The sequence below is a fragment of the Lithobates pipiens genome, unplaced genomic scaffold, assembly GCF_037356315.1.
Source record: "Lithobates pipiens isolate NorthernLeopardFrog02 unplaced genomic scaffold, aLitPip1_a1.2 Scaffold_35, whole genome shotgun sequence".
Lineage (NCBI taxonomy): Eukaryota > Metazoa > Chordata > Amphibia > Anura > Ranidae > Lithobates > Lithobates pipiens.
In genome coordinates, this window is record NW_027507811.1 from 19,266,274 (window position 1) to 19,291,057 (window position 24,784).

At 42.3% G+C, this 24,784-nt stretch overlaps 2 protein-coding genes across 2 annotated transcripts in view; both read right to left on the reverse strand.

Annotated features, from left to right (window-relative positions):
• Window positions 1-3,079, reverse strand: part of LOC143955188 (uncharacterized) — a 49,169-nt gene extending 46,090 nt beyond the window's left edge. The window contains 4 exon segments of the mRNA XM_077465279.1: window positions 1,042-1,165; window positions 1,840-2,010; window positions 2,141-2,256; window positions 2,928-3,079. Of these exon segments, the coding sequence (XP_077321405.1) occupies window positions 1,042-1,165; window positions 1,840-2,010; window positions 2,141-2,218 (373 nt within the window). The 5' untranslated portion in view covers window positions 2,219-2,256; window positions 2,928-3,079.
• Window positions 3,080-14,671: 11,592 nt separating this feature from the next.
• Window positions 14,672-24,467, reverse strand: LOC143956219 (uncharacterized). The gene is given in 6 exon segments (XM_077466395.1): window positions 14,672-16,765; window positions 16,768-16,938; window positions 22,683-22,806; window positions 22,893-23,084; window positions 23,197-23,308; window positions 24,373-24,467. Coding segments are annotated over 5 exon segments (2,079 nt in total). The 5' UTR covers window positions 23,281-23,308; window positions 24,373-24,467; the 3' UTR covers window positions 14,672-15,257.
• Window positions 24,468-24,784: the final 317 nt, after the last annotated feature.

Genomic DNA, 24,784 nt, shown 5'->3' on the forward strand with positions numbered 1-24,784 from the left:
AGCTCTTAATGAACTATTGGTAAGTGAGGAGTCCTGGAGATACGGTCACTTCTCCAATGTGAAGGTGGAGAATAGCGGGTGGAGTGCAGCACTGAAAGCATTTTTATTCATTTCTGGATGAGAATTTTGCACAAGAAAACAGAATAGACACAGCACTGTGCACATTGTGTGTGGAGCGCTGGACAGTTTTGGTATATTGAAGCACTTTCATGTTGGAAGTTGAGAAAGGAGATGGACCTTCCTCCACCTCATTTCTTGTAAACATGACATAATGAATAATGGAGATGGACCTTTCATATGGTGTAAAGCAATGTTTCTCAACTCCAGTCCTCAACTACCCCCAACGGGTCATGTTTTCAGGATTTCCCTCAGATGAAACAGCTGTGGGAATTACTATGGCAGTGAAACTGATCAAATCAGCTGTGCAAAATAATGGGAAGCCTGAAAACATTACCTGTTGGGGTACTTGAGGACTGGAGTTGAGAAACATTGGTGTACAGTATCCCCTCATTTGTTGGGAACATGACGTTATATTGAGGAATGGTGATGGACCTTTCATATGGTGTACCATATCTACACCTCATTTGTTGGGCACAATATACATGATACATTGGGTAGTGGGGTGGGTACATCGATGATGTTCTTGCTGTTGACAGTTAAGGTTTCTCAATATTTCCTTTACAGAAAGATGTGATAATCTCTAGTTTGTACATGAGCAGCAAACTTTGTGTGTAATTAAATAAAAAAACTCTGTATATGGAAGAGGTGCCTTGTGTTTAGAGCTGTGTGGATGAGGGATAGTCTGGTTCTAAATGACTATACCCAATATATATAAAATTATGGATGTTGTGATCTTCCTGTGTGGAATCCCGGGAATACAGAGGATGGGGACATCTCTCTGGTGGGTTCCCATTACTGGATCCATCTGTAGGAAACACACACACTGACTGAATACATTGTTTCTATGTGTTTATAAGATGATGGGGGATCTAGGTGGAGCCTCCGTACTGCTCTCTCCTTTACAATAAAGTCTCCTCTTACCCGGTGATGTGAGGGGAGGCTGATTCTCCATCATGACGTTCTTGTAGAGATCCTTGTGTCCTTCTAAATACTCCCACTCCTCCATGGAGAAATAGACAGTGACATCCTGACACCTTATAGGAACCTGACACACACAATGATACAGTCACCATCCAGACACATCCCTTGTCTGTTACTGGATAATCTCCCAGAATTCCCGGCACCGCTCACCTCTCCTGTCAGCAGCTCCATCATCTTGTTGTTGACTTCTAGAATCTTCTTCTCATTATTTTTCTGTAGGGTTAGGAGGGTTGGTGGATACATGGTGATGGGGCCTTGTCTTTCTCTTTGTCTTGTGGACAAGCGGTGACTTCTCCTTCTCATATTATTCTCAATAGATGACTTCATAACTACAGTACAGTCCTGTAATATACATCAATTAATAGTATATCAGAATCCTCCTCACCTAACAAGGCAGGTTTGTGTTTTAATAAAAGAGTTAAGAATGATTAAACACTCCCAGAATCCTCCTCACCTCTCCAGTCAGTAGACAGACGATCTCCAGTGCGAGTATTAATATCCCATTATGGAGATTATTTTTATTCATATTTACAGAATTGAGAAGCTTTTGATTGTCCATCATGACGTCCTTGTAGAGATCCTTTTGTCCTTCTAAATACTCCCACTCCTCCATGGAGAAATAGACAGTGACATCCTGACACCTTATAGGAACCTGACACACACAATGATACAGTCACCATCCAGACACATCCCTTGTCTGTTACTGGATAATGTCCCAGAATTCCCACCACCGCTCACCTCTCCTGTTAGCAGACCAATGATCTTCTTGATGACTTGTAGAATCTTCTTGGCACTGGTTACCTCTGTTGTCAGGCAGGGAGTTGGAGGCACTGTGATGGGTGATGTAATTTCATGACGGTTGCTTGATGTTAATGGATTACCAGACATGCTTCTCATTACTTCATAATCCTGTGTAAAGAGAAAAAGTAACAATTATCACTACGGACTTCCCAGAATCCTCCCCACCTCTCCAGTCAGGTCTGTGTTTTATTAATAGAGATAAGAGTGATGTCATGTGACCTCCCAGAATCCTCCTCACCTCTCCGGTCAGCAGGTAGATGATCTCCAGAGTGAGGTCCAATATCCTTTCAGTCATGTGATTTTGGCCCGTCTCCATTTTTATGTGATTATATGATCTATACAGGACACTCCTCTCTGTAGACGGATAATAAACTGAGAATTATCTGGGCTGTACTGAGACGAAAAATGTCTGCACAGAGTTCCTCCATAGTTCTGACATTGTAAATTCCCTTTAAATAACAACCCAAAATCTTCAATTTTTAGGCTTGGCATAACTGGGGAAGAGTTGGGACTTTTTTTTCACTTCCTATCCATTATGTATCCGGTCTATAAACCAGATGCTCTGGGTTGACAGTTGGGTAAATTATTCTATATTTAGGATGTATCAGGTCTATAAACCAGAGACTCTGGAGTAAAACTTGTATAAATGGCTCTATATTTAGAATGTATCTTGATTATAAACCAGAGGCTCTAGATGGACAGTTGAATAGATGTCTCTATATTTAGGATGTATCTGGTCTATAAACCATAGGCTCTGGATTGACAGTTGGATAATTGGTTCTATATTTAGGATGTATCCGGTCTCTAAACCAGAGGCTCTCTATGGACAGTTGGATAAATGGCTCTCTATTTCGGACGTATCTGGTCTATAAACCAGAGGCCTTGGTTGAACAGTTGGATATGTAACTGTAGTGTGTACATATTATAAGCATCTGCCAAATTTAAAGGCCTTCTCAGTGACTATGGAGGAAGAGGATGGACATGATGGGGGTTACTGTATTTAAATGTAAAACACATGCTGTTACCTCCTCTGCTGCCGTGTGATGGAATATCTCCCTCTAATTCCTGCAAACGTTGCTCTCTCTAGCAACTTCCTGTCTGTAGATGACATCACTTCCTGTCTGTAGAAGACATCACTTCCTGTCTGTAGAAGGCATCACTTCCTGTCTGTATCTTCTATCACTTCCCATCTCTGCATTCCACTGACAATAAATGAGTTCACCACCTGTGGATAAAATACAAGCTGCAGTCAGTGTTTTTTAAATATTAACAGCCGACATCCACAGAAGATCTGTACTTAGTTCTCCAAGATGTTTGGAACAACCTACCTACCGAGTTCCTTCAAAAAACTCTGTTCAAGTCTACCTAGAAGAATTGCTGCTGGTTTGAGGGCAAAGGGCGGTCACACCAAATATTGTTTGGATTTGGATTTCTCTTCTGTTCATTTAATTTACATTTTGTTGATTGATAAAAATAAACTAGTAACTCTGCTAGTTCTGAAAGCATTCTTCATCTACAGCATTTTTTTTCCAAAACTGCCTATACATTTTGCGCATTACTGCATATCTATAGTGAACAGCATTGTGTGTGTTGTTTTTATTGAATTGTCTACTTTATATGACCATTAAGGGCCCTTTCACACTAAAAATAGAGCCTGCAAAGCGCCCTGAAACAGCCGCTGCTGTGTCTCCAGTGTGAAAGCCCGAGTGCTTTCACACAGAATCGGTGCGCTTGCAGGACAGTCAAAAAATTCCTGCAAGCCGCATCTTTGGAGCGCTGTAGGAGCGGTGTATTTACCGCTCCTAAAGCGACCCTTCCCATTGAAAACAATGGGGCAGCGCTGCAAATTCTGGCTGCAAAGTGCAGCCGCATCGGCGCTTTGCGAGCGGTTTGAACCCTATTTCGGCCGCTAGCGGGGGTTATAACTAAATATAGCGCTGCTTTACCGCCAACGCCAGCGACGCTCCAGTGTGAAAGTAGGCTAAATATATATAGTTTGCTCATTAGCTCAAGGCCTTTCATTTGTACCCAAGTAGGGATGAGATTTCTGTTTGATCGTTCGATGAAGCTTGAACATTATGGGGCGTTGCGCCAAATTTGAGCGGCGCGTCATGCCCCATAATGCACTGCGTCATCGCAGTGCATTTCTGGCTGATGATTGGCCAAGAATGCACTATGACCCGCATGCTTTGGCCAATCACAGCGCCATTAGCAAAGAGAACCATAATTGCCCAAAGGCAGGGTGCCTTTGGCCAATTATGGCTCAGGGGGTGAAGTCCACGCTCCACACTATATAAGGCCACCTGCAAGTTGGCCTTGTGTAGTGTGTTTTTGGTGGCGAGAGAGAGTGTCATTTCACTTGCTTTGAGCACTCAGTTTATTCAGTTAGTGGTGCAGCGGTTCTTGTGCAGGTACCCGGGTTTACAGGATCTCCTGAGGCAGGCCAGGAAAGTCTGTGGGCATTTCCGCCAGTCATATAATGCCAGTGCTCGGCTGCCTGACCTTCAAACCTGCCCAAGAACCACCTCATCTGTGACATGCCCACCAGGTGGAACTCAACGTTAGCAATGCTGCAGCGACTCCACACGCAGCTGTTGGAGCACACACTGCATGGAATAATGGACAGGGTACTTGAAGGGTGCGGGGTTAACCTTAATATCCATACCAGACTCAGACTCAAAGGGCCTAGTGATGGGCTGGGGGGCAACATTACATTACAGCCGCAAGCAGTTTTAAATGACTTTAATTCCTTTAGAAATGTAATTTTGTGAAGGGACTGTTCTAAGGAATATTTCAATTTTATTGTTTCACTTAAAGCATTATTAACCACTTCAATACAGGGCACTTAAACACCTTCCTGCCCAGACCAATTTTGAGCTTTCAGCGCTGTCGCACTTTGAATGACAATTGCGCGGTCATGCTACACTGTACTCAAATGAAATTTTTATCATTTTTTTCCCACAAATAGAGCTTTCTTTTGGTGGTATTTGATCACCTCTGCGGTTTTTATTTTTTGTGCTACAAATAAAAAAATACCGAAAATTTTGAAAAACAAAATGTTTTTTTTTGTTTCAGTTTCAAAACTTTGTAAATAAGTACGTTTTCTCCTTCACAGATGGGCACTGATGGGGCTACACTGATGGGCACTGATAAGGCGGCACTGATGGGCACCAATGAAGTGGCACTGATGAGCTGGCATTGATGGACACTGATAGGCGGCACTGATAGGCGGCACTGATAGGCGACACTGATAGGCGACACGGATGGGCGACACTGATGGGCGACACGGATGGACACTGATAGGTGGCACAAATTGTCACTGATAGCTGGCACGGATTGGCATGGATGGGCGGCACAGATGGGCATGGGTAGGCGGCACAGATGGGCATGGGTAGGCGGCACAGATGGGCATTGGTAGGCGGCACAGATGGGCATGGGTGGGCACTGATAGGCGGCACAGGTGGGCACTCATTAGCGGCACAGGTGGGCACTCATTAGCGGCACAGGTGGGCACTCATTAGCAGCACAGGTGGGCACTCATTAGCAGCACAGGTGTTATAATGTACTAATGGATGCCAATCAGTGCCAAACAATAATGCATGCCAATCAGTGATGCCCATTGTGGGCACTGATTGCCATCCATTATGGGCACTGATTGCCATCCATTGTGCCTGACTGGCATCCCTGGTGGTCTAGGGAGGATTACCTCTGCTGGGCATCCCTGGTGGTCTGGTGGCGTCCCTGGTGGTCCAGTGTGGGCATCCTCGGGGGGGCTGTGCTTATAATCGATCAGTACAGACCCCCCCTGTCAGAGGAGCAGCCGATCGGCTCTCTTCTACTCGCGTCTGACAGACGCGAGTGAGGAAAAGCCGATCACCGGCTCTTCCCATTTACACTGTGATCAGCCGTGATTGGACACGGCTGATCACGTGGTAAAGAGTCTCCGTCGGAGACTCTTTACCGAGATCGTAGTTGCCGGGTGTCAGACTGACAACCCGCAACAACGATCGCCGCGATGCGCGCCCCTGGGGGCGCGCAGCGGCTCATAATCCTGAGGACGTCATATGACGTCCGGTCAGGATTATGAAACCACTTTGCCGCCGTCTATTTGTAATAGGGCGGGCGGCAAGTGGTTAAAATCACTGCTCCCGAAAAAACTGCCATTTTTAAAACTTTTTTTTGCATTGATTCATGTCCCCTGGGGCAGGACCCGGGTCCCCAAACACTTTTTCTGACAATAATTTGCATATTAGCCTTTAAAATTAGCACTTTTGATTTTTCACGTTCGCATCCCATAGACTTTAATGGGGTTTGCATGTTTGCACAAATTTTTGGTCTGTTCGCATGTTCTGCCACAAACCTAACCTTAGGGATTATGGAACCCATTCATATTGAGTACAGGAGGTGTGCAGAGTTGGGACCCCCCACCCCGGGAGGACTGGTGGGAACCCTCATAATGGACATTGGAGGTCTGCAGAGTTTACAGGAGGTGCACATTAGGGCAGGAACCTTTCATAATGCACACAGGAGGTGTGCAGCGTTGAGACCTCCCTGGAGGACTGCTGGGAACTTTCATAATGGACATTAGAGGTGTGCAGAGTATAAAGGAGGAGTGCATTATGGCAGGAATCCTTCATAATGAGCACAGGAGGTATGTAGAGTTGGGATCACCCTGGAGGACTGGTGGGAACCCTCATAATGGGCACGTGATGTATGTAGAGTTGGGAACCACCTGGAGGACTGGTGGGAACCCTCATAATGGACAACAGTGTTCCCAATTGCTGCCACACCAGTCCCAGTGTTGCCAGACTAGTTTAAGACAGCAACAGTTCCTGATCACTGCCACACCAGTCCCAGTGTTACCAGGCCAGTGCGATCAGCAAAAGTATCCTTAATTGTAGCAAAACCAGTGTTATCAGACCAGTATAAGTCAGTAACAGTCTTCCTGGTCTCTAGCCACACCAGTGCCTGTGTTGCCAAACCATTGTAAGCAGCAATAGTGTTCCTGATCACTGCCACACCAATGACAATGTCAGTAGATTAATGCAGCCAGCAACAACCTTCCTAATCTCCAGGAACCAAGGCCTATATATTAGGTAGTCAGAAAATTAAATGCGTAGTTATGCCCTTTGCAAGTCTAAAGGTGCTCTTTGGATTTTGGGCCCCTACCAGGAAACTAATACAGCTGATGTTCATGCTCATGCAGCTAATGCGCATGCACATGTTTCAGCATATAGGTGAACTTGGGCCACTAACCAACAGGCACTGACATATTGATGCTTACACAGCCTATTCTTGGGAATGGAGAAGAGATGGAGAAGGAGAAGAGATGCTTATGTAAAAATTAGGCCTTGATATGTGCTAATCACTGGATGTTCTTCAGATTCCCCGTGACCTTTGTTCCTGATTTTGCTGAGACTTCTAGCTGCTGACCCAGCTTGTTCCTGACTTTGCTAGATATTGACCTCGGCTCATCACTGACTATGCTTTGCCTGCTTTCCTGATACTGACCCCAGTTTGCTACTGGTCCTTGCTCTGTCTGCTTTCCTGGTACCGACCTCAGCCTGCTACCTGACTTTGCTTCTCTCTGCCTTACCATGTATGACCCTGGCTTATTGTGACTATGTCTCTGTCTCTGGAAGTTGCCTGTTACCTAGCTGTCGGCTCCAAATGCTGCTTTCTGTTACAATAGGCTCCCATGCTTCTTTGAGCCTTGTACCTCTGTCAATGGAGGCCCTATCGTCAGCTCAGCCTCCTACAAAAGTATGTGACAGCCCCTCTATGCTCGCGAGAAGTAGTACATGGTGTTTTTGGGGTGTAATTTTAAGTAGGGTTGCCACCTTTTCTTCAAGCCAAACCCGAACACTTCAGCGGGGCTTAGCATTTTTTTTGTAGCATAGACTATGAGATTGCAAAATACCTGGGACACCTCTGTGTGCCCTAGGGAAGTAGTAACGCAGCAAAGCGCAGCGGTGAACAGTGGGTGTAACCAATTGAAAATAGTGCAGGTGTGTTTAATGTATAATATAGTGTATATTGTGCAGGTGTGTGTAATGTACAATATAGTGTATATGTAGTGTGTAATGTTTGGTGAGGAGCCTCCCAGTGTAATTTTCCTGTAAGGCATTGGCTGTACATGATACATGAGCCTAAGTATGTATGCGTATTGTATGGGGGGGACTCTGGTCACCATAGAGCACCTTCTGCAGAGTGAATGCAATAAGGTAAGGTGAGGGGGGGGGGTTAATGATAGAAGGGGTAACCTCTATATCAGTGCCCCTTTACCTTACTGTATTCACTGCCCCTTACATCAATGATCCCCCTCGGACAGGCCTTGCTACGCTGTCACTGACCACCACTCAGGTGCACCATGCAGGTCTCAGTCAGATGGTCCTCTCTGAGCTCCGGCTTGGTGGCTCTCATTTCATCCTATATTAGACTAGGAGACTGTGCTGCCATAATACAAGAGATGATTTGAGGCTACAGACATGATACAAGAGATTGTCAGAGACTGCAAACATGCTACAGGAGATGGTTAGAAACTGCAGACAATAATACAAGAGATGGTCAGAGAGTGTGCAGACATGGTACAAAAGATGGTTAGAGACTGCATACATGATACAGGAGATGGTCAGAGACTGCAGACATAGTACAGAAGATGGTCAGAGACTGCATACATGATACAGGAGATGGTCAGAGACTGCAGACATAGTACAGGAGATGGTCAGAGACTGCAGACATGATAGAGAAGATGGTCAGAGACTGCAGACATGATACAGGAGATGATCAGAGACTGCATACATGATACAGGAGATGATCAGAGACTGCAGACATGATACAGGAGATGGTCAGAGACTGCAGACATGATACAGGAGATGGTCAGAGACTGCAGACATAATACAGGAGATGGTCAGAGACTGCAGACATAATACAGGAGATGGTCAGAGACTGCAGACATAATACAGGAGATGGTCAGAGACTGCAGACATAGTACAGGAGATGGTCAGAGACTGCAGACATAGTACAGGAGACGGTCAGAGACGGCAGACATACTACAGGAGATGGTTAGAGACTGCATACATGCTACAGGAGATGGCCAGAGACTGCAGACAAAGTACAAGTGATGGCAAGAAACTGCAGATATAGTACAGGAGATGTTAAGAAACTGCATTCATGATACAGTAGATGGTCAGAGAGTGTGTAGATGTGGTCCAGGAGATGGTCACAGACTGCAGACATAGTACAGCAAATGGTCAGAGACTGAAGACATAATACAGGAGATGGTAATAAACTGCAGATATAGTACAGGAGATGTTAAGAAACTTCATACATGATACAGTAGATTGTCAGAGAGTGCAGACATAGTACAGGAGATGGTCAGAGACTGCAGACATAGTAAAGAAGATGGTCAGAGACTGCAGACATAGTACAGAAGATGGTCAGAGACTGCAGACATACTACAGGAGATGATCAGAGACTGCATACATTATACAGGAGATGGTCAGAGACTGCAGACATAGTACAGGAGATGGTCAGAGACTGCAGACATAGTACAGGAGATGGTCAGAGACTTCAGACATAGTACAGGAGATGGTCAGAGACGGCAGACATACTACAGGAGATGGTTAGAGACTGCATACATGATACAGGAGATAGTCAGAGTGTGTGAGCACATGCTACAAGAGATGGCCAGAGACTGCAGACAAAGTACAAGTGATGGCAAGAAACTGCAGATATAGTACAGGAGATGTTAAGAAACTTCATACATGATACAGTAGATGGTCAGAGAGTGTGCGGACATGGTCAGAGACTGCATACATGATACAGGAGATGGTTTAGAGACTGCAGACATAGTACAGAAGATGGTGAGAGACTGCAGACATAGTACAGAAGATGGTCAGAGACTGCAGACATAGTACAGGAGATGGTCAGAGACTGCAGACATACTACAGGAGATGATCAGAGACTGCATACATGATACAGGAGATGGTCAGAGACTGCAGACATAGTACAGGAGATGGTCAGAGACTGCAGACATAGTACAGAAGATGGTCAGAGACTGCAGACATGGTACAGGAGATGGTCAAAGACTGCAGACATAGTACAGAAGATGGTCAGAAACTGCAGACATAGTACAGAAGATGGTCAGAGACTGCAGACATAGTACAGGAGATGGTCAGAGACTGCATACATGATACAGGAGATGGTCAGAGACTGCAAACATGGTACAGGAGATGGTCAGAGACTGCAGACATAGTACAGAAGATGGTCAGAGACTGCAGGCATAATACAGGAGATGGTCAGAGACTGCAGACATAGTACAGGAGATGGTCAGAGACGGCAGACATACTACAGGAGATGGTTAGAGACTGCATACATGATACAGGAGATGGTCAGAGACTGCAGACACGATACAGGAGATAGTCAGAGTGTGTGAGCACATGCTACAGGAGATGGCCAGAGACTGTCAGAGAGTGTGTAGATGTGGTCCAGGAAATGGTCAGAGACTGCAGACAAATTACAGGAGATGGTAATAAACTGCAGATATAGTACAGGAGATGTTAAGAAACTTCATACATGATACAGTAGATGGTCAGAGAGTATGCGGACATGGTACAGGAGATGGTCAGAGACTGCATACATGATACAGGAGATGGTCAGAGACTGCATACATGATACAGGAGATGGTCAGAGACTGCAGACATAGTACAGGAGATGGTCAGAGACTGCAGACATAGTACAGGAGATGGTCAGAGACTGCAGACATAGTACAGGAGATGGTCAGAGACTGCAGACATAGTACAGGAGATGGTCAAAGACTGCAGACATAGTACAGAAGATGGTCAGAAACTGCAGACATAGTACAGAAGATGGTCAGAGACTGCAGACATAGTACAGGAGATGGTCAGAGATGGCAGACATACTACAGGAGATGATCAGAGACTGCATACATGATACAGGAGATGGTCAGAGACTGCAAACATGGTACAGGAGATGGTCAGAGACTGCAGACATAGTACAGAAGATGGTCAGAGACTGCAGACATAGTACATAAGATGGTCAGAGACTGCAGACATAATACAGGAGATGGTCAGAGACTGCAGACATAGTACAGGAGATGGTCAGAGACGGCAGACATACTACAGGAGATGGTTAGAGACTGCATACATGATACAGGAGATGGTCAGAGACTGCAGACACGATACAGGAGATAGTCAGAGTGTGTGAGCACATGCTACAGGAGATGGCCAGAGACTGTCAGAGAGTGTGTAGATGTGGTCCAGGAAATGGTCAGAGACTGCAGACAAATTACAGGAGATGGTAATAAACTGCAGATATAGTACAGGAGATGTTAAGAAACTTCATACATGATACAGTAGATGGTCAGAGAGTATGCGGACATGGTACAGGAGATGGTCAGAGACTGCATACATGATACAGGAGATGGTCAGAGACTGCATACATGATACAGGAGATGGTCAGAGACTGCAGACATAGTACAGGAGATGGTCAGAGACTGCAGACATAGTACAGGAGATGGTCAGAGACTGCAGACATAGTACAGGAGATGGTCAGAGACTGCAGACATAGTACAGGAGATGGTCAAAGACTGCAGACATAGTACAGAAGATGGTCAGAAACTGCAGACATAGTACAGAAGATGGTCAGAGACTGCAGACATAGTACAGGAGATGGTCAGAGATGGCAGACATACTACAGGAGATGATCAGAGACTGCATACATGATACAGGAGATGGTCAGAGACTGCAAACATGGTACAGGAGATGGTCAGAGACTGCAGACATAGTACAGAAGATGGTCAGAGACTGCAGACATAGTACATAAGATGGTCAGAGACTGCAGACATAATACAGGAGATGGTCAGAGACTGCAGACATAGTACAGGAGATGGTCAGAGACGGCAGACATACTACAGGAGATGGTTAGAGACTGCATACATGATACAGGAGATGGTCAGAGACTGCAGACACGATACAGGAGATAGTCAGAGTGTGTGAGCACATGCTACAGGAGATGGCCAGAGACTGTCAGAGAGTGTGTAGATGTGGTCCAGGAAATGGTCAGAGACTGCAGACAAATTACAGGAGATGGTAATAAACTGCAGATATAGTACAGGAGATGTTAAGAAACTTCATACATGATACAGTAGATGGTCAGAGAGTATGCGGACATGGTACAGGAGATGGTCAGAGACTGCATACATGATACAGGAGATGGTCAGAGACTGCATACATGATACAGGAGATGGTCAGAGACTGCAGACATAGTACAGGAGATGGTCAGAGACTGCAGACATAGTACAGGAGATGGTCAGAGACTGCAGACATAGTACAGGAGATGGTCAGAGACTGCAGACATAGTACAGGAGATGGTCAGAGACTGCAGACATAGTACAGGAGATGGTCAGAGACTGCAGACATAGTACAGGAGATGGTCAGAGACTGCAGACATACTACTAGGGATGAGCTCAGGTGTGTTCGCATGGAACACGTGCAGAGCCCGCCAGGAAGTCGACGCAGCGCTGCGCTGCGCTAATCACAGGCAGTGAGACATTGCCTGATCTCTGCAGCCGCACATCGGGACAATGTCTCACTGCCTGTGATTAGCGCAGCGCTGCGCCGACTTCCTGGTGGGCTCTGCACGTGTTCCATGTGAACACGACTGCGCTCATCCCTACATACTACAGGAGAGTCAGAGACTGCATATATAATTGGGCTGAAATTGCACCCGGGTATCATGTGAATCGCACATCCCGTTCCTGTGTTTTCATAGTGTGAAACTTCCCTGTGAGCTGGAACCCACACTTTGCTCCACTAACTTGCCTGGGGGGGGGGGCACTAGTATGGGCACATGGAACAATTTTTCACATCTCTTGTGCGGTGCCAAGGGTCATCCCCTCTGTGGCAGACATCATCTCTTTAATATTGGGAGGGGGATATGTGCTAAGGGGGGTGGATTTCATATCCCAGCCCCCTTGTAGCACAGTTACTTAAGTGCCCCCTAGAAGATATCCCCCCCCCCCAATCACACAAAGTGAACTGCAGGCTAGTTCCCCCCTCACCCTCTTGTACATGCCCCCCACCTTTGGAAGACTCACTGTGTGGATTCGTTGACAGATGAACTCAGTCCAGCAGCGTTGTCGGCAGCGTGGTGAGCCCCCCTCCCCCCTCCTCCTCTGTGTACACAGGAAGACAACACAGCAGGAGGAGGAGGGGCGGGTTCAGTTCTCTCCACAGAACTTTCTCTGCACTAATCTGTGGAGCTGGGGACAGCGGGGAGACATGTCGGCTCTGCCCTGTGATGAAAAGTGGAGGCAGTGGAGCTCACTGGCGGCGTGCGGGAACCAAGATCACCCGCACAAGCTGCAGCAGACATTCCGTTACTATCATTCGACGGGGAAGTTAATTAGAGGGCCGCCTGTCACTGTGTAGACAAGGCACGCTGCACAGGGAGCCACCAGCGGGTCTGAATAATGTGCCCGGGTCTCAGGCGGGCAGAGACCCGGACACATGATTCAAAACCCGTACTGTCCGGGTGAATCCCGGACAGGTGGCAACCCTAATTTTAAGTCTATGTCTATGCTGTGTGGTAGGAATAGCTTATACATTGAAAATTTTTTGTAAAAAAACTAATATTTTCTTTATTTTACAAAAATGTGGGACAATAAATGAAATATTCAAAAGACTCACCTTGCCTCTTGAAAACAAATTTATGGTGTTTGCTTTCCAAAAAGGTCAACCTGTGGGTGCTCCAGGGCCTCCAAAATGCGATATGTTAAGTAATCATATGCATAATTTATGCCTCTTGCAAACCTGAAGGTGCTCTTTGGATTTTGGGCCTCTGTATGTGGTTAGGCTCTGAAAAGGTCAATTTATTGTCAGTTTCTAATTCTAAGTATGCCTATAATGTATGGTAGAAATATTCTTGCCACATTTTCCAAAAACACGTGGCAGAGAAATTAAACATTCATAAAATTCATGTTGACTTTAAAAAAAAATTACAGTGTGGTGTTTACTTCAAAATGGGGAGATTTGTGGGTGTTTTTACTGTACTGGTGCTCCAGGGGCCTCCAAACACAAGATAGGTACAGTAGTCAAAAAATGTGATGCCTAATTTATGCCTATTGAAAGCTTGAAGGCGCTCCTTGGATTTCAGGCCCCTCTATGTGACTAGACTCTACTATATGTGGTATCCCCATGCTCAGGAGGAATAGCAGAATGTATTTTTTTTGGGGGGGGGGGGGGGGGTAAATTCTAAATATGCCCATGCTGTTTGAAAAATATCTTGTTAATTGACAGCTATATGTAAAAAAAAAAATCATTTCCCAAAACATTATGGCAAAAAAGTGTTTCTAAAGACTCACCATATCTCCAAATAAATATGCCGGACTTTGCAAAATTGGGTCAGTTTTGGGGTGTTTCAACTGTTCTGTAACATTAGAGCCTCAAGAATTGTTAAACATAGGCAGAAAGTTAGACGTGCAATTTATGCCCCTAGAGAGCCTGAAAGTTGAAAGTGCTCCTTGAATTTTGGGCCTCTCTATGCATAAAAGCAGCAAAAAACTCACGCATGTGGTATTCTCATACTGAGGAAGAGCAGAGTAATGTGTTTCTGGGTGTCATTTTAGGGCCTCAGGAAACAAGATAAGCCATCAGAGCCTCAGGACTGATCGATTTTCAGAAATTTCTATCGTAGTTTTTAGAGTGTAAAACTGTTTTTTTTATTTTAGAAAAGAAATATAGCAGAATACATTTTGAAGAAATATGATTTATTTGCAACAGAAAATGAAGGAAACTGTTTTTTTTTTCCTTTACAGAGTAAACAAAAACACAACCAAAAGAAAGCTTTATCTGTCTTAACTGCTTGCCACCCAGACCAATTCTGACATTTCTCTCCTACATGTAAAAAACATAATTGTCTTGCTAGAAAATTACTTAGAACTTGAAAACATTATATAGATATATATATTTTAGCAGAGACCCTAGAAAATAAAATAGCGATTATTGCAATTTGTTATAACACATGGTATTTGCGCAGCAATTTTTTAAAGCAATTTTTAAGAGGAAAAAAATCACTTTAAAGAATAACCCCCCCCCCCAAAAAAAACTCCCATTATTAACCCCAATTTTTTTGTATAATGTGAAAGATAATGGTACGCCGAGTAAATAGATACCTAATATGTCATGCCCCTAAACCAAAAAGTGTACCCCAAAAAAAATTGTTGCCCTGCCCCCAAAATATGAATATGAAAAAGGTTGTTAGCTTGTGTGATTTTTCTGGTCTGCAACAAGTGATATTTTGTGATAAAAACATTTCCCGCACCCTGCATATGATTAAGGACGCTCATCAGAGTGAGTTTTCTGGTGTTTAACTAAATATTGTTTTACTGTGAAAGATTTCCCGCACCCTAAACATGCGTAAGGACGCTCACCCGTATGAATTCTCTGGTGTTTAACAAGGCCTCCTTTATCACTGAAAGATTTTCCGCACTCTGAACATGAATAAGGAAGGTCACCCGTGTGAATTCTCTGGTGTCTAACAAGGCTTCCTTTAAAAGAGAAAGATTTCCCGCACTCTGAACATGAATATGGACGCTCACCCGTGTGAATTATTCGGTGTATATCAAGGTTTCCTTTATGACCGAAAGATTTCCCGCAATCTGGACATGAATAGGGATGCTCACCAGTGTGAATTCTCTGGTGATAAACAAGCTTTCGTCTATTACTGAAAGATTTTCCACACTCTGAACATAAATAGGGACGCTCACCAGTGTGAATTCTCTGATGTATTAGAAGGTCGTCATTATAAAGGAAAGATTTCCCACACTCTGAACATGAATAGGGACACTCACGCGTGTGAGTTCTTTGGTGTCTAACTAGTTTTCCTTTAACAATGAAAGATTTCCCGCACTCTGAACATGAATAGGGGCGTTCGCCCGTGTGAAATCTCTGGTGTTTTAGAAGGACTCCATTAGAAACAAAACGTTTCCCACACTCTGAACATGAATAGGGACGTTCACCTGTGTGAATTCTCTGATGTATTATAAGTTCTCCATTATAAAGGAAACATTTCCCGCACTCTGAACACGAATAGGGACGCTCACCTGTGTGAGTTTTTTGGTGTCTAATAAGCTTTCCTTTCTCAATGAAGCATTTCCCGCACTCTGAACATGAGTAGGGACTCACATCTTCGTGGCGATATTTCTGGTGTCTAAGAAAAGTTCCTTTCCGACTGAAACATTTCCCGCACTCTGAACATGAATAGGCACGTTCACCTGTGTGAATTTTCTTGTGCCTAAGAAGTGCAGATTTTTTTACAAACAATTTCCCGCACTGTGAACATGACAATGGACTCTCTTCTGTGGAAACTCCTTCATGGCTTGAAGAAGATTCCTTGGGATTAGAAGGGTCTATTGAAGTATCTGTACTGTGAGATCCTATAGTCTTCTCGTGAAACTTTCTCGTGAAACTTTTCCCGCACTCGGAACATGGATAAGGACGCTCGTCTGTGTGAATTTTCTGGTGTTTAGGAAGGATTCCTTTTTTAAAGAAAGATTTCCCGCACTCTGGACATGAATAAGGGTGTTCACCTGTGTGAATCCTGTGATGATTCAGAAGGTCTCTATTTCGAGCGAAACATTTCCCGCACTCTGAACATGAATAGGGACGCTCACCTGTGTGAGTTTTCTTGTGCCTAAGAAGTGACGATTTTTTTGCAAACAGTTTCCCGCACTCTGAACATGACAATGAACTCTCTTCTGTGGGAACTCCTTCATGGCTTGAAGAAGATTCCTTGGGAATAGAAGGATCTATTGAGGTATCTGTACTGTGAGATCCTATGATCCATGAGAAGATTCCTCAGGATTAGAGGGATCCATTGATCTCCCTAATTGGGAAGGTCTGGGATGTATATTTGGAGTAATGGGAGAATATTGTACAATGTTATTATCTTCTGCTTCATAATCTGGAGATACAATGAGATGTTCCTCAGAGGTATTCCGGACATTGTGTCCACCTGTTGGGAAACAATTTACCATTAAATGTTAAAACCTTCCTTTCGGGAGTCATATATGTTGGTCCTTCACCAAATAATCTATAAGAGCTCCGGCATGGATTTGGGGGCAATTAGAGGAGAAAAATATGACTACAAACCAAGCGAAAGTGTCCAGAGCTCCAAACACAAAGTGCACAGTGCGATGTCTCTTCTGTTCTCGTGTGCAAAATTTTATTCCAGAGTCTAATAAAAATGTTCTCAGTGCTCCACACCACCCGCTATCCTCCACCTTCACATCGGAGAACTCACCGGAATTCTATGACCTCTCTCTTACCAATGGGTCATTAAGCCCTTGTATCCTCCAATGGAAGATCATCCAGGACCACCACCTCTATACTACATCTCCAGTTATCTCATACCATACCTGCCGGTATCTTCTCACCTCAGATTCACCCCAGACTCATCAACAAAGATGGCTGCCACGCCATCACCGTCTGCAGCGCTCTCCACCAATCAGCACATAGAACACCCGCTTCAGGCAAAAAAAAAAAAAAAAACGACACAACCCGGTCCAAATTGCTAATCCCGACTCATCACCGTAGGCAATATCAAAAAGAGAAGAAAAGATCGATTGCACACTTGGCTCCGAAAGATGCCGTAGAAATTTCTTTATTGTCATGAGCCAGACGAAAATTGCAAAATTGGTGATCAGTCGACGCGTTTCACGCCAAAAAAAAAAGAAAAACAACAATTGAAATGCTCACAATACAAGTTATTTAAAGGCGTAGATCAAATCAATCACCTAACACAGAACACCTGTTAAGTTAAAGAGCAATCAACACCAAAACTTCACCGACATAAAAACATTTTTTAAATGCTAAAACATCTGATCATAAAATAGTCAAAACAAAAATAGATAATATAAACATGTAAGAAAGAAATGTATTCAAAACAAAAACAAAAATAAAAATAGAGAAATGAGGGGAAAAAAACTTGTATTTATACCAATATAAATCACAAGTATAAAAAATGAAGTCTAATTGTGGGATTTAATGCTTATTATTAAAGACTTCTTAAAAACTGTTGAAGGATAAGAAGGAAATAATGAAATACTAAACCATATAGATGATGGGAAGGATGAGCAACACATGGAAACCCACCATGTCCTCATATATAAATCATGTATATAATGCATGGCAGATATGCCACACAGGACCCCCCTAGAAACCATTCCATGTTTATCCAATTTACCTTCTATTTACATCACTTATGGAATCAAGGGGAGCGTTCTCAACACTCAACTGGAGGAAAAAAAATATGAAGAACACCCAAAATCACTCACTTTTCAAAGAAGAATAAAAAAATAAAAAAATAAAAATATATATGTATGTGAAGAACACCCAAAATCACTCACTTTTCAAAGAAGAAGAAAAAAATAAAAAAATAAAAATATATATGTATGTGAAGAACACCCAAAATCACTCACTTTTCAAAGAAGAAGAAAAAAATAAAAAAAAATTTGAAGAACACCCAAATTCACTCACTTTTCAAAGAAGAAAAAATAAATAGAAAAAATATGAAGAACACCCAAATTCACTCGCTTTTCAAAGAATAAAAAAATAAAAAAATATGAAGAACACCCAAAATCACTCGCTTTTCAAAGAAGAAGAAGGAAAAAAAAAATGAAGAACACCCAAATTCACTCGCTTTTCAAAGAATAAAAAAAAAATAAAAAAAAATATGAAGAACACCCAAATTCACTCAGTTTTCAAAGAAGGAAAAAAAAATTAAATATGAAGAACACCCAAAATCACTTGCTTTTCAAAGAAGAAAAATAAATAAATAAAAGTTTGAAAATCACCCAAAATCACTCACTTTTCAAAGAAGAAGAAAAAAAATAAAAAAAATATGAAGAACACCCAAAAATCACTCGCTTTTCAAAGAAGGAAAAAAATAAATAAAAAAAATATGAAGAACACCCAAATTCACTCGCTTTTCAAAGAATAAAAAAATAAAAAAATATGAAGAACACCCAAAATCACTTGCTTTTCAAAGAAGAAAAATAAATAAATAAAAGTATGAAAATCACCCAAAATCACTCGCTTTTCAAAGAAGAAGAAAAAAAATAAAAAAAATATGAAGAACACCCAAAATCACTCGCTTTTCAAAGAAGAAGAAAAAATAAATAAAAGTATGAAAAGCCCCAAAAATCAATCATTGTGAAGAACACCCAAAATCACTCGCTTTTCAAAGAAGAAGAAAAAAAATAAAAAAAATATGAAGAACACCCAAATTCAGTAACTTTTCAAAGAAGAAGAAGGAAAAAAATAAAAGTATGTAAATCCCCCAAAATCACTCGCTTTTCAAAGAAGAAAAAAAGAAATAAAAAAATATGAAGAACACCCAAAATCACTCACTTTTCAAAGAAGAAAAAAATAATAATAAAAAATATGAAGAACACAAATTCAGTAACTTTTCAAAGAAGAATAAGAAAAAAATAAAAGTATGTAAATCCCCCAAAATCACTCGCTTTTCAAAGAAGAAAAAAAAAAAAGAAAAAAAAATATGAAGAACACCTAAATTCACTCACTTTTCAAAGAAGAAAAAAAAAATAAAAAAAATATGAAGAACACCCAAATTCACTCACTTTTCAAAGAAGAAAAAAAAAATAAAAAAAATATGAAGAACACCCAAATTCACTCGCTTTTCAAAGAAGAAGAAAAAAAATAAAATAAAAAAAAATTATATGTATGTGAAGAACACCCAAAATCACTTGCTTTTCAAAGAAGAAGAAAAAAAAATAAAAGTATGTAAAGCCCCCAAAATCACTCGCTTTTCAAAGAAGAAAAAAAGAAATAAAAAAATATGAATACAACCACTTTAATGAGCCATTGGTAAGTGAGGAGTCCTGGAGATACGGTCAGTTCTCCAATGTGAAGGTGGAGAATAGCGGGTGGAGTGCAGCACTGAAAGAATTTTTATTAATTTCTGGATGAGAATTTTACACAAGAAAACAGAAGAGACACAGCACTGTGCATGTTGTGTGTGGAGCGCTGGACAGTTTTTTTTTTATTTTGATATATTGAAGCACTTTCATGTTGGAAATGGAGAAAGGAGATGGACCTTCCTCCGCCTCATTTCTTGAAAACATGATGACATAATGAATAATGGAGATGGACCTTTCATATGGTGTACAGTATCACCTCCTCATTTGTTGGGAACATGACATTATATTGAGGAATGGAGATGGACCTTTCATATGGTGTACAGTATCTCCTCCTCATTTGTTGGGAACATGACGTTATATTGAGGAATGGAGATGGACCTTTCATATGGTGTACAGTATCTCCTCCTCATTTGTTGGGAACATGACGTTATATTGAGGAATGGAGATGGACCTTTCATATGGTGTACAGTATCTCCTCCTCATTTGTTGGGAACATGACGTTATATTGAGGAATGGAGATGGACCTTTCATATGGTGTACAGTATCTCCTCCTCATTTGTTGGGAACATGACGTTATATTGAGGAATGGAGATGGACCTTTCATATGGTGTACAGTATCTCCTCCTCATTTGTTGGGAACATGACGTTATATTGAGGAATGGAGGAGGACCTTTCATATGGTGTACAGTATCTCCTCCTCATTTGTTGGGAACATGACATCATAGTGAGGAAGGGAGATGGACCTTTCATATGGTGTACAGTATCTCCTCCTCATTTGTTGGGAACATGACGTTATATTGAGGAATGGAGATGGGCCTTTCATATGGTGTACAGTATCTCCTCCTCATTTGTTGGGAACATGACGTTATATTGAGGAATGGAGATGGACCTTTCATATGGTGTACAGTATCTCCTCCTCATTTGTTGGGAACATGACGTTATATTGAGGATTGGAGATGGACCTTTCATATGGTGTACAGTATCTCCTCCTCATTTGTTGGGAACATGACGTTATATTGAGGAATGGAGATGGACCTTTCATATGGTGTACAGTATCTCCTCCTCATTTGTTGGGAACATGACGTTATATTGAGGAATGGAGGAGGACCTTTCATATGGTGTACAGTATCTCCTCCTCATTTGTTGGGAACATGACATCATAGTGAGGAATGGAGATGGACCTTTCATATGGTGTACAGTATCTCCTCCTCATTTGTTGGGAACATGACGTTATATTGAGGAATGGAGATGAGCCTTTCATATGGTGTACAGTATCTCCTCCTCATTTGTTGGGAACATGACGTTATATTGAGGAATGAAGATGGACCTTTCATATGGTGTACAGTATCTCCTCCTCATTTGTTGGGAACATGACGTTATATTGAGGAATGAAGATGGACCTTTCATATGGTGTACAGTATCTCCTCCTCATTTGTTGGGAACATGACGTTATATTGAGGAATGGAGGAGGACCTTTCATATGGTGTACAGTATCTCCTCCTCATTTGTTGGGAACATGACGTTATATTGAGGAATGGAGGAGGACCTTTCATATGGTGTACAGTATCTCCTCCTCATTTGTTGGGAACATGACATCATAGTGAGGAATGGAGATGGACCTTTCATATGGTGTACAGTATCTCCTCCTCATTTGTTGGGAACATGACGTTATATTGAGGAATGGAGATGAGCCTTTCATATGGTGTACAGTATCTCCTCCTCATTTGTTGGGAACATGACGTTATATTGAGGAATGGAGATGGACCTTTCATATGGTGTACAGTATTTCCTCCTCATTTGTTGGGAACATGACGTTATATTGGGGAATGGAGATGGACCTTTCATATGGTGTCCAGTATCTCCTCCTCATTTGTTGGGAACATGACGTTATATTGGGGAATGGAGATGGACCTTTCATATGGTGTACAGTATCTCCTCCTCATTTGTTGGGAACATGACGTTATATTGAGGAATGGAGGAGGACCTTTCATATGGTTCATTTGTTGGGAACATGACGTTATATTGAGGAATGGAGGAGGACCTTTCATATGGTGTACAGTATCTCCTCCTCATTTGTTGGGAACATGACATCATAGTGAGGAATGGAGATGGACCTTTCATATGGTGTACAGTATCTCCTCCTCATTTGTTGGGAACATGACGTTATATTGAGGAATGGAGATGAGCCTTTCATATGGTGTACAGTATCTCCTCCTCATTTGTTGGGAACATGACGTTATATTGGGGAATGGAGATGGACCTTTCATATGGTGTCCAGTATCTCCTCCTCATTTGTTGGGAACATGACGTTATATTGGGGAATGGAGATGGACCTTTCATATGGTGTACGCTTTGTCCACTTCATTTGTTGGGCACAATACAGATGATACATTGGGTAGTGGGGTGGGCACATCGATGATGTTCTTGTTGACAGTTAAGGTTTCTCAGTATTTCCTTTACAGAAGGATGTGATGATCTCTATTTTGTACATGAGAAGCAAACTTTGTGTGTATTTAAATAAAAAAACTCTCTGTATATGGAAGAGGTGCCTTGTTTTTAGAGCTGTGTGGATGAGGGATAGTCTTGTTCTAGATGACTATACCCATAAATATAAATTAGGGATGGTGTGATCTTCCTGTGGGAATCCCAGGAATACAGAGGACGGGGACATCTCTCTGGTGGGTTCCCATTACTGGATCCATCTGTAGGAAACACACACACTGACTGAATACATTGTTTCTATGTGTTTATCAGATGATGGGGGATCTAGGTGGAGCCTCCGTACTGCTCTCTCCTTTACAATAAAGTCTCCTCTTACCCGGTGATGTGAGGGGCGGCTGATTCTCCATCATGACGTCCTTGTAGAGATCCTTGTGTCCTTCTAAATACTCCCACTCCTCCATGGAGAAATAGACAGTGACATCCTGACACCTTATAGGAACCTGACACACACAATGATACAGTCACCATCCAGACCCATCCCTTGTCTGTTACTGGATAATGTCCCAGAATTCCCACCACCGCTCACCTCTCCTGTCAGTAGCTCAGTGATCTTCTTGGTGACTTCTAGAATCTTCTGCTCACTATTTTTCTGTAGGGTTAGGAGGGGTGGTGGATACATGGTGATGGGGTCTTGTCTTTCTCTTTGTCTTGTGGACAAGCGGTGACTTCCCCCTCTTATATTATTCTCAATAGATGACTTCATAACTACAGTACAGTCCTGTAATATACATCAATTAATAGTATATCAGAATCCTCCTCACCTAACCAGGCAGGTCTGTGTTTTATTAATAGAGTTAAGAATGATTGAACACTCCCAGAATCCTCCTCACCTCTCCAGTCAGCAGGTAGATGATCTCCAGTGTGAGGTTCCATATCCTTTCAGTTGTGTGATTTTGGCCCTTCTCCATCTTCATTGATGTGATCTATACAGGACTCTCCTCTCTGTAGATGGATAATAAACAGAGAATTATCTGGATGTACTGGGATGAATAATGTCTGCACAGAGTTCCTCCATAGTTCTGACATTGTAAATTCCCCTTTAAATAACAACCCCTACCAAAATCTTCCATTTTAGGCTTATAATGACTGGGGGAGGAGTAAGGACTTCTTTCTTTCACTTCCTGTCCATTATGTATCTAAGTCTATAAACCAGAGGCTCTGGGTTGACAGTTGGATAAATGGCTCTATATTTAGGATGTATCTGGTCTATAAACCAGAGGCCCTGGATGGACAGTTGGATAAATGGTTCTATATTTAGGATGTATCTGGTCTATAAACCAGAGGCTCTGGATGAACAGTTGGATAAATGGTTCTATATTTAGAATGTATCTGGTCTATAAACCAGAGGCTATGGATGGACAGTTGGATAAATGGTTCTATATTTAGGACGTATCCGGTCTATAAACCAGAGGCTCTGGATGGACAGTTGGATAAATGGTTCTATATTTAGAATGTATCTGGTCTACAAACCAGAGGCTATGGATGGACAGTTGGATAAATGGTTCTATATTTAGGACGTATCCGGTCTATAAACCAGAGGCTCTGGATGGACAGTTGGATAAATGGTTCTATATTTAGGATGTATCCGGTCTATAAACCAGAGGCTCTGGATGGACAGTTGGATAAATGGTTCTATATTTAGAATGTATATGGTCTACAAACCAGAGGCTCTGGATGGACAGTTGGATAAATGGTTCTATATTTAGGATGTATCCTGTCTATAAACCAGAGGCTCTGGATGGACAGTTGGATAAATGGTTCTATATTTAGAATGTATCTGGTCTACAAACCAGAGGCTCTGGATGGACAGTTGGATAAATGGCTCTATATTTAGGATGTATCCGGTCTATAAACCAGAGGCCTTTGACGAACAGTTGGATATGTAACTGTAGTGTGTACATATTAAAAGCATCTGCGGAATTTAAAGGCCATCTCAGTGATTATGGAGGAAGAGGACGGACATGACGGAGGGTTACTGGATTTAAATGTAAAACACATCTCGTTACCTCCTCTGCTGCCGTGTGATGGAATATCTCCCTCTAATTCCTGCAAACATGGCTCTCTCTAGCAAATTCCTGTCTGTAGAAGACATCACTTCCTGTCTGTATCTTCTATCACTTCCTGTCTCCGCATTCCACTGACAATAAATGAGTTCACCACCCTGTGGATAAAATACAAGCTGCAGTCGGTGTTTTTTAAATATTAACAATCGACATGCACAGAAGATCTGTACTTAGTTCTCCAAGATGTTTGGAACAACCTACCTACGGAGTTCCTTCAAAAAACTGTGTACAAGTCTACCTAGAAGAATTGATGCTGGTTTGAAGGCAAAGGACGGTCACAGCGAATATGGATTGGATTTGGATTTCTCTTCTGTTCATTTACTTTACATTTTGTTTATTGATAAAAATAAACCTA